Source organism: Theropithecus gelada, chromosome 20 (genome assembly GCF_003255815.1).
Source record: "Theropithecus gelada isolate Dixy chromosome 20, Tgel_1.0, whole genome shotgun sequence".
In the NCBI taxonomy this organism is placed as follows: domain Eukaryota; kingdom Metazoa; phylum Chordata; class Mammalia; order Primates; family Cercopithecidae; genus Theropithecus; species Theropithecus gelada.
This window is the reverse complement of record NC_037688.1, coordinates 49,810,246-49,821,365: the sequence shown is the minus strand read 5'-3', so window position 1 is coordinate 49,821,365 and position 11,120 is coordinate 49,810,246. Positions and strand designations below refer to the sequence as shown.

General features: G+C 40.3%; 1 protein-coding gene across 1 annotated transcript in view; it reads right to left on the bottom strand.

Annotated features, from left to right (window-relative positions):
• Window positions 1-636: 636 nt before the first annotated feature.
• ZNF200 (zinc finger protein 200) overlaps window positions 637-11,120 on the bottom strand; it is a 14,036-nt gene continuing 3,552 nt past the window's right edge. The window contains exon 6 of the mRNA XM_025371480.1: window positions 637-2,940. Within this exon, the coding sequence (XP_025227265.1) occupies window positions 2,222-2,940 (719 nt within the window). The 3' untranslated portion in view covers window positions 637-2,221. The remainder of the gene's footprint in view (window positions 2,941-11,120) is intronic.

Here is an 11,120-nt window from a genome sequence, read left to right as displayed (position 1 = left end):
CATGGTGGCTTCACTCACCTACACTTAAAAAAAACAAAAGCTACTCAGGAGGCTGAGGCAGGAGGATTGCTTGAGCCTACGAAGCAGAGGTTGCAGGGAGCCAAGATCGCCCCACTGCAGCCTTAGCAACAGAGCCAGTCTCAAAAAAAAAAAGTGTCTTGGGTACTGTGCCACGGCTGCATGAGGACTGATAAAAACACCCGACTCTGGGCAGGGGTGCCAAAGAGTGAGTGAGTGGAGACTCTCACCACTCACTGCCTGGCAGCTACTTTTCTGGGTACACAGGCAGGTCTCCTGCACATGGTAACAGCTTGCCGGCTCTGGACACACAGTTTGGGATCCCAGTCCTAGAGCACTGGCCAGAATTTCAAGTAAGCGAGTAACATTGTGGGCAGCCAGTTTTGTTGGCTTTGCTGGCTTTACAGGGTACTTACTGTTGGCTTGAAATACAACGTTGGTAAAGACAGTTTTTTTGTGGACTTTCTCTGTTGTGGAGGATTTGTTTTTAAATTATGACTCAGGACTGAACTGTATCATAGAATGTCCTTCTTTCAGAATGCTTTGTGCCAAAACAAGAAACTTCAGAATTACATGTTAATAACAACAAACAAAACAAAAAAGACCAGTAGGCAGAAGGCAAGAAACAAAACTTCTTTGTAGATGGTGTCATTTTACCAAAAGTTGTAACAGAACTAAACCAAAAAACTATTGAAAATTAACAACAAATTTACAACATTCAGTAAGGTGACTAGTTATACAAATATATAATAAAAAATAACTTTCCCATGTAAAAGCAATAATCAACTATAAAAATATAATGGAAAAAACTACAATAACAAAATCGTGTAAAACGTGAAGAAAATTAGAAAAATTTTCACAGGAATATAATACTCCAATAAATACAAAGGCATGTTTCTGGATGGGAAACATACACTATAATTTTTCCCAAATTATTTATAGGATTTCTTTCTTCCAATCAAAACACCAATGGATAACTTCCAGAAACCTAAAGCAAGCAAAACTGATCAAGAATCTGTAAATCGCACCACAGGATTGGTCCCGTAAAGGCACCGCTGGCCTTGCTTCTAGGCAGAGGACAGGAAGGTCTGGATATCAAGAGGCTGAAGACAATGAATACCCACTACAGTGAAGACACCTGGAAACCTGTCTCTTAAGGGGCAATGTGAGCTAACCACCATAGACGTAATTTCTAAATATACAACACTTTGCCTTGTGAGGTAGTGAACACCCCATTGCCAAAGGTCTGATGACGGCATAGAGGGGACCTAAGCATGTGGTAAGGTTATTGATGAGACATGGATCCAAGCCAACTTTTTCCTGCCTCCAGGTCAACCCCTCCTCTCTGGGTCTTGGGGTTTCCTTCCTAGCACATGAGATCTGGGCTCAACAGAGGGACAAGATTCTGAAAAGCTTTTCTAGTGGTGGGGCTGGATGGCCCTGCCTGAGTAATCCAAACTTCTTTTAGCAAGGGAGAAGCATGAGACGCCTGTTGGAGAGATCAATAGCTGAACAAAATACAGTAAGAACAGTAGACACTTAAATTATGTTGTGAAAAGGAATCTGTAAAAGTCAATTTTATCACAAATTGCAAATATTACTGAAATTGATTGCAAATTTAGATCACATACAAAGGAGAGTCTGACATTCAATTGTTGTTTTCCTATATTCCAAAGTAAACAATTCCTTTCAACACTCAAGACTTAAAACAGGTGTTCTTAGAGGGTTATATGAATTGCTATCAGAAGCTGTTGGCTCAACAAGCCAGTAGTTTGGTTCTTTCACGAGAACACAGTTCCAGATAAGCATCTTTGCACTATTTCTCAAGTATGAATCCCCATGTGGGGGAAAAATGGATATACTTCCAACAGACACAAGTCACTCTTTACCTTGCAAGTAAGCAGACTCCAGATTCATCTTCAAAGTCTTGGGAAAGGGATCTGTGACCAGTACATTATCATATGACTTCAAAAAGGAAAGGTCTTTAGTCCAGAAAGCCTAGATGCTGAGGTATAGCCCTTGAAATGTTTTCGTCCCTGTGAATTTTCTAGCAATTTGAGGTTTTAGCCAAGATGGGCATTTATCCAATTTTGGCAATAATGAGATTTTTACATATTTATATCTTTTTGGGCAGCCTGGGAATTCAGAACTACTTATGAAAGCTCTCAGGTTGAGGCAGCACCATCAGACCCCTTTCCTGGTATTACTTCTGCTTTCGAGTCTTACAGGCTGAGTGGGTTTTCTCATGCCGGGTACAGTTTGACAGCCGACCAAATCTTCTCCCACATTTTTTGCAACCATATGGTCTCTCAGCCTCATGACTCTGCAGATGAAGCACAAATTCCTCATTCTTTGGGAAGGTTTTCCCACATTCTGGACACTTAAATATCTTCTCCCTTATATGGATTCCTTCATGACGACTCCGATGAGAATTCTGACGAAAGTTTTTTCCACACTGAGAACAGGAATAAGGTTTCTCTCCTGTATGAATTCGCTCATGTTTATTGAGGTTTGTTTTATGATTGAAGCTTTTCCCACAGTGACTACAGTCATAGGGTTTCTCTCCAGTGTGAGTCCTCTGATGGGAAATAAGGTAAGAACTTTCATTAAACTGTTTCCCACACAGTGGACAAGTGTACCATCTCCTTGTCTTCCGATTTCGAGTAAGTGCAATAATACTGATGTCTACATATTTTGAGAGTTCCTCTAGAGGAGCATCATTCTCAAGGGTAACTAACAGATTTCTCATTTTCCTTTTTTGTGGAATGGATGTATTTAGTCTTTCCTTTTCCTGGTTATCTGGAGGCTGCTGAGAGACCAAGGAAGAATCCATTTCATCATCATCTGAAGACTTTTCTCTATAATCTTCATTTTCTACAAGTTCCCTCTCAGGATCTTCACCTTCAGGATTACTGCCATTGACTGTTCAAACAAAGAGAATTTAACAACTTCTGAGAGATATGACATCAGGCAGGAAAAAACAAGTCATGTTTCTTAAGCCAGAGCCACCTTTAAAGTCAATCTGAGGAGTGGCGGATACTGCCATCGCACTCCTTTTCCACACTTATTGAGGGTGGGATACATAACTCATAAATCTTTCCATCTACCACAATGCAAGCACACTTTAAAGAAATAAAAATGAGTGGGATTCACAGAAAGAATTCGTATGTTTGTTCTCTTCATAGGTGTTACTCAACAAGTTCATATTCACCTTATACTCTGCAGAGCACTCAGCTAAAGACTAGGGATGAAGACTACAAATCTATACACAGCACCACTCATCATCTTGAAGGAGTCTGGTAACTGAATAGTAAGATGAACCACTTGTAGGTTTTCACTATATTAAATATTATCACACTATTATAGCACTAAATAATATTATAATGTCTTACAATGAGAAAATGGAAACAATTCCAATAACCCAAATTAAAGAAGGCACAGTATATTCATACAAAACCTTATTATTGGCCAGCCATGGTGGCTCACGCCTGTAATCCCAGGACTTTGGGAGGCCAAAGTGAGCAGATCACCTGAGGTTGGGAGTTCAAGACCAGCCTGACCAACATGGAGAAACCCCATCTCTACTAAAAATACAAAATTAGCTGGGCATGGTGGCACATGCCTGTAATCCGAGCTACCAGGCAGGTCGAGGCAGGAGAATCACTTGAACCTGGGAGGCAGAGTTTGCAGTAAGCTGAGACCATGCCATATGCACTCCAGCCTGAGCAACAAGAGCGAAACTCTGTCTCAAAACAAAAAAAAAGTTTATTCTTTGGCGATTAAAGAGATTACTACAACTAATGAAGCTTTGGGATTACAAGTCAGTAGTGTTTCTCTTTGGGTAGGAAAGGAAGTAGTGACTGGGTGCAGGGCACAAAAGGGATTTCTGGGATGCTAAGAAAAGTCCCTATTTTGGGTGGTGATTAGTGTGTACAAAATTTTGTGAAAACTTCAGCTATATATTTATGATTGGTAGGCTTTTTCTATATTTCTATAATACTTCAGAAAAAAGTCAGTGTAAGCAGATTATAAAGATTAGGTAACAACGTGAAAAGCATGCTGTGGACATACTTGTGTGACAAGGGACCCCTCAACTCTGGACTACTCAGAGTCAAGGGATCAAATTAACCGCCAAGACATGGGGCTGATCCTGAAGCTGGAGTAGGAATCTCTGCTGGATTTCGCAGTTTCACACCAATAGATTTTTTTTTTTAATTTCACTTTTTTGAGTTTTTTTGGGCAGAGATAGGGTCTTGCTATGTTGCCCAGGCTGGTTTTGCACTCGTGTACTCAAGCAATCTTCCCAAAGTGCTGGGGATTACAGGTGTAAGCCACCACACCCAGCCTTAATTATTCTTTTTAATCACTCCCTTAGGATAATGAAATGCCAATTTTTACCACAGCTCTTGACATGAACTACCATTCTGCTTTCAAAAGCAGCTCTACTAATTTCAATGCAACCATCAATACGTGAATATTAACTTTACCTAATCTTGTTAGCATTAAATTTTGAAATAATAGGTATAAAATGGTTTCTCATTGTAGTTTTACTTTGGATTTTGATTATGCAAATAATCTATTGGGTTAAGACTTTCATAAATGTAAATCTTTGTCAATGATTTCTTGTTTAATTTTTAACTGAACTCTTCCTCTTTAACTACATTTGGACTGCTTCTAACCTTGTGTTTTTACAAACAATACCACAGCAAATAATCTTGTTTGTACATCATTTCAAATGTGTTCTGTTGCTGTATCTGTAGGTCAGATTCCCAGAATTGAACTGCTGGAACAAAGGGTAAGATGGGTAGTTACAGATGCATTTACCCCTTAAACAGGGACTGTACCATTTTGTATGCCCACCAGCAATATACCTGTTTCTTAACAACCTCACCATCAATGTGTTTTTATTTCTATAAATATGAAATACAAAAATGTTAATTCACTAGGTTTAATTTGCACTTCTTTTTGCTCCTGTCACGCAGGCTAGAGTGCAGTGGCGCAATCTCGGCTCACTGCAACCTCCACTTCCCGGGTTCAAGTGATTCTCCTTCCTCAGCCTCCCGAGTAGCTAGGATTATAGGCATGCCCCACCAAACCCAGCTAATTTTTGTATTTTTAGTAGAGATGGCGTTTTACCATGTTGGCCAGGCTCGTCTCACAACTCCTGACCTCAGGTGATCCACCTCCCTCGGCCTCTCAAAGTGCTAGGATTACAGGCGTGGGCCACCATGCCCAGCCTTGTTTATGTATTTGAATCTGTCAATCTTTTCTTTCAAGGCTTCTGGGCTTTTGAGTCTTAATTACAAAAACCTTCCTATCCCATGGTTATAAAGGAATCACTCATATTTTCTAAATGTGCTTTTTATATTTGTTTTAAACATTTAAAATCTTTGATCCATGTGGACTTTTTCTTGGGATGTAAAGTAAGGTACTAATTTATCAAATGGCTATCAGTTGTCCTAACACCTTTTATCAGAAAGTCCCTCTTTATGGTTAGGCTTTGTGTCCTCACCCAAATCTCATCTTAAATTGTAATCCCCATAATCCCCACATGTCAAGGAGAGACCACTCAGGTGAAGGTAACTGAGTCATGGCAGGGGCTTCCCCCATGCTGTTTTCATGATAGTGAGTTCTCATGAGATCTGATGGTTTTATAAGGGGCTCTTCCCCCTTTACTTGTACTTCTCCCTCCTGCTGCCTTGTGAAGAAGGTGCCTTGCTTCCCCTTGCCTTTGCCATGGTTTTAAGTTTCCAGAGGCCTCCTCAGCCATGCTGAACTGTAAGTCAATTAAACCTGTTTCTTTATAAATTACCAAGTCTCGGACAATTCTTTATAGCAGTGTGAAAATGGACTAATACACCAACTTTATCACACACTAAACTCCCATGTGTATTTGAGGCTATTTTGGGACTTTCTGAGATCACACTGTCTTGTTCCAAGGGAAAAATGCTATTGGTATTGTTGAAAAAAAAAATGACATCAGATTCATAAATCAACAAGAGAAATGACCATTTTACGATATTGTCTTCCTAGCCAAGAACATAGTATTTTTTTGCATTCATTGAAATCTACTCTTCTGTCCTTTAGACTTGTTTTAAAGTTTTCTCATAAATTTGCACATTTCTTGAGTTTTACTCCTAAGTATTTAAACTTTCATGTTTCTGTTCTAATGGGGCCTTCCATTGTATCTTCTAAATGAACTTGTTTATATATGTGAAAGTCAATGATTTCTGTTTATTCACTTTATCTCCCACTACTTTAGTGAATGGTCTCATTTTTTCCCTTTAGAGTAGTTAAGACAAATGTTCTTATTTTTAAGTTTTCAGATTACTCTGTTCTACCTATTAAGGAAGTATCCGTTAATTACTATTTTGTTAAATGTTCTTATAAAGGAGAGGCTTGAATTTTGTCACGTATCTTTTCTTTTTCTTTTTTTTTTTTTTTTTTTTTGAGACAGAGTCTCACTCTGTTGCCCAGGCTGGAGTGCAGCGGCGCAGTCTTGGCTCACTGCAAGCTCCGCCTCCCGGGTTCACGCCATTCTCCGGCCTCAGCCTCCCCAGCAACTGGGACTACAGGTGCCCACCACCATGCCCGGCTAATTTTTATGTATTTTTAGTAGAGATGGGGTTTCACTATGTTAGCCAAGATGGTCTCGATCTCCTGACCTCGTGATCTGCCTGCCTCGGCCTCCCAAAGTGCTGGGATTACAGGCGTGAGCCACTGCGCCTGATAAGTATCTTTTCATAACTATACAAGTAAACAAAGGATTTTTCTCCTTTATATATAATAAATATTAACAGATTTGTATTATTTCTATTTATTTATTTATTTGAGATGGAGTCTCACTCTGTCCCCCAGGCTGGAATACAATGATGCGATTTCAGCTCACTGCAACCTCTGCCTCCCAGGTTCAAGTGATTCTCCTACCTCAGCCTCTGGAGTAGCTGGGATTACAAGCATGCATCACCACACCCGGCTAACTTTTGTTGTTTTTTTTTTTTTTTTTTTTTTTTAGTAGAGATAGGATTTTGCTATCTTGGACAGGCTGGTCTCGAACTCCTGACCTCAGGTATTGCCTGCCTCTGCCTCCCAAAGTGCTGGGATTACAGGCGTGAACCACTGTGCCCAGCATGGGGACTGGATTTCAACATGAGATTTGGAGGGGACAAATATCCAAACTGTATCAGCAACCTTGGGTCAGAGGGGTAAAGACAAATTAAAATTGCGTATTTTTTTCTAGAAAATATTATACAGACCTTCATATTCATGGGTTCTGCATGTGAGGATTCAACCAACCAAGGAGGGAAAATATTTGAGAGAAAAAAAAAAGGATGGTTTTGTCTGTACATACTCAGTTTTTTTGTCATTCCCTAAACAATTTAGTATAACAACTATTTACTATTTATGTAGCATTTACTTTGCATTAGGTATTATAGTTAATCTAGAAATAAAATATATAGTAGGATATGTGTGGAGTATATGCAAATGCTACACCATTTTATATAATAAATTTGAGCATCCATGGATTTTGCTATCTGAGCAAGGGTCCTGGAACCAATCCCCCATGAATACCAAGGACAAGTGTATATCAGAATCTATGGTATAACTGACAGTGATGCTCATGAGACAGTTCATGGCTGTAAAAACATGTTTAATTTAGAAAAATGAGAATAATAAAGCCTCTGATTTAAAACAACAAAGGTATTAATAAACACCAAATAGAAAGTAATGAGTTAAAAACAGAAAAAAAACTACTAAGATTTAAACTAAAATAAATCAATTTCCATAGAGAAAATTGAAATTATCGAAACAGAATAGCCACCTACCCAAGAAAAGCACCAGCCTCAGACAGTTCCACAGAAAATTCTTCTAAACTCTTAAAAATTAAATAATTCAAATGCTAGGAAAATTTCCAGAGTATATAAAAAGAAGGAAACTTCCAAATTCAAACAAGAGTGAAACTCTGTATCAAAAAAAAAAGGGAAATCTGATCCCCAGTGATGGAGGTGGAGCCTAGTCGGAGGTGTTTGCATCATGCGGGTAGATCCCTCATGGAATGGCCTGATGCCATTACTTCCAAGATAGTAAGTGATTTCTTGCTCTTCGTTCACTAAAGATGTGGCTGTTTAAAAGAGGCTGGTACCTTCCTACTCTCTTCCTTACTCTTTTGCCATGTGAAGTCTGCTCTCTTCCACCATGAGTAGCTTCTTGAAGCCCTCACCAGAAGCAGACGTTGACGCCATGCTTCTTGTACAGCCTACAGAAAACCGTGAGCCAAATAAACCTCTTTTCTTTATAAATTACCCAGCCTCAGGTATTCTTTTATAGCAGCACAAAATGGACTAAGACAGTTGCTTAAGAGTTTTAAATTTTCCAGGTGGAAGCAACTTTAATTCACTGATCTTTATTATTAATTTCTAGTTGTACTGCATTGTGACAGATCCTACTTTATTTTTACTCCTTGGAATCTGAGTTTTTCCTTGTTGCCTAGTATTTAGTCAATTTTCTTCAATCTTGAAAAGGTGTATTCTCCTATCACAGCATACAGTAGCTATAGTAAGAATTATCTTACTAAGAATCTATTTAAGTGTTCTACGTTTTTCCTTGTTTTTATGTGGTTCATCTGGCCAACACACACATTCTGTTTCCCTAGGTTATTAAGGACTCTCCTTTGATTCCTGTCACCACAATGTTCAATCGGTTATAGTTTTTCTTTCACAAAAATTGGTTAAATGTTACTGTTTCAATTATCATCACCTATAAACTGATGACTCCCCAATCCCTATATCCTCACATCTGAACTCCAATCCCCAATTTCCAAATATCTGGAGGATAATCTCATTTTATTTCCTATCATGGATTCAATCTCATCCAAAATCAATTCCACCTTCTTTCCTACTCTGCTCCTGGGTCCAAATCTTGCTTCAGTCTTGCGATAGCTCATTATACCTATAAACATTTCACACTGCTTATCGTTTAAGGAATGACTTGTCTTATAAACCAAATTGGAAGGTTATAAAAGGCAGGAATACAGCATCTTTGTAACCTATAAATACAATTCCAGAACCCAATCCTGCCTGAGGAAAAAACAAGTACATTTATGAAATGCTGGTAAATGACTAAGCTTAATCCATCAGCTTCAGGGTATGGGTGGAGGAAGCGGGAAATAGAGGGTGAGGATTGGGTCTTAAGGGCCCCAAAGTGCATAGTCAAAGTGATCCTGGAGGCAATATATCCACTAACCGGCCACCCAAAATATGCTAGCTCTGCCCAAGACTCAGGAAAAACTCAGTGTAATAAATCTGATCTCTTTATACTTTTCTCTAAAATAAAGAAGATATCACATAGAGCAACCTGTGGGAAATTAACTAGACTCATTACATACCAATACTTCTGACCATATGGTATAATTACAGCTAAGAGTTTCATAGTGATAATGGATTTTTATCACCCCAGGCAACTCCTAAAACCTATTCTCTGTACAACTTCACCCTCAGAAGCAAACAGCCCTGAAGGCAAAGTAAAAAGTGTCAGGCACTCAGTAAAGACATTTGTGTGGGCCTCTGCCTCTAGGGTTGCAGCATTTCTAGAGAAAAGGTAAAGCATCTCTAAGCAAATTATAGAGGGGCTCTGCCTGATCAGTTCATACACAGCACTGGGGGACACTTGTCAACTATTACCGGGAAACGAGGACAAATAAAGAATGCCCCAGCCGGCGCGGTGGCTCATGCCTGTAATCCCAGCACTTTGGGAGGCCGAGGCGGGCGGATCACGAGGTCAGGAGATCGAGACCATCCGGGCTAACACAGTGAAACCCCGTCTCTATTAAAAATACAAAAAAATGAGCCGGGCGTAGTGGTGGGCGCCTGTAGTCCCAGCTACTTGGGAGGCTGAGGCAGGAGAATGGCGTGAACCCGGGAGGCGGAGCTTGCAGTGAGCCAAGATCTCGCCACTGCACTCCAGCCTGGGCGGCAGAGAGAGTCTCCGTCTCAAGAAATAAAAAAAAAGAATGCCCCATTCACCAACAACGAAATTATGAGAAATGCATCTAGGAGGCAGAACAGCCCTGGGCCATTACTGCAAATTCTGATGTCAGATTCCCTGAGTCCGAATCCCTGTTCCACTGCTTACAACTGTGTGACCTTTAGCAAATGTTTTAACTCCTCTCTGCCTCAGTTCTGTCACCTGTAAGGTGGCAGTAATTTCTATACCACTCAATATTAGTCTGAGAAGTACATGAGACAATAAACACATGAAAAGCATTTGGACTAGTGCCTAGCATGTAACAGCATGTAAGTGCTCATTAAGTGTTAAACATTACTTTCATCAATAGTGGAATATATTTTCACTTAGGCTAGTAGTCTTCACATCTATTGAACATCAAAAAGGGGACGGGGATTAGAAGAGCTAGTCATGTGTTCAATGAAAACATTCAAATATACCTGTTGAGAACAGAGTTCAGAAAATGGGTTCAGAACAGTTTCTATGCCCACAGTTTCTGTCTGCAGGTTTTCCCTACCTCTCCCCTCACTGCCCCCAACATATAGGGAAAATGGCCACCCACCCACCCACAGCTGGAGCTGTGGAAAGGCTCTGCCACACAGAATAAAACAAAAATAAAATAGAATGTGTGTGTGTACATAGGCTTACCAGGTGTGAATTGTCCCCCAAAGCTAGAGATGAAGGACGTGCTTGTCCCAAAGTAAACAACCCGAACACACAAAGGCTGTGATTTCTTTTTTTTTTTTTTTTGAGACGGAGTCTCGCTCTGTCACCCAGGCTGGAGTGCAGTGGCACAATCTCGGCTCACTGCAAGCTCTGCTTCCCGGGTTCACGCCATTCTCCTGCCTCAGCCTCCTGAGTAGCTGGGACTATAGGCGCCCACCACCACGCCCAGCTAATTTTTTGTATTTTTAGTAGACACAGGGTTTCATCGTGTTAGCCAGGATGGTCTCGATCTCCTGACCTCGTGATCTGCCTGTCTCGGCCTCCCAAAGTGCCGGGATTACAGGCGAGAGCCACCGCGCCCGGCTGGGCTGTGATTCTTTTTTTTTTTTTTTTTTTTTTTTTGGCGGGGGCCCCCCCCCCCCCCCCGGGCGGGG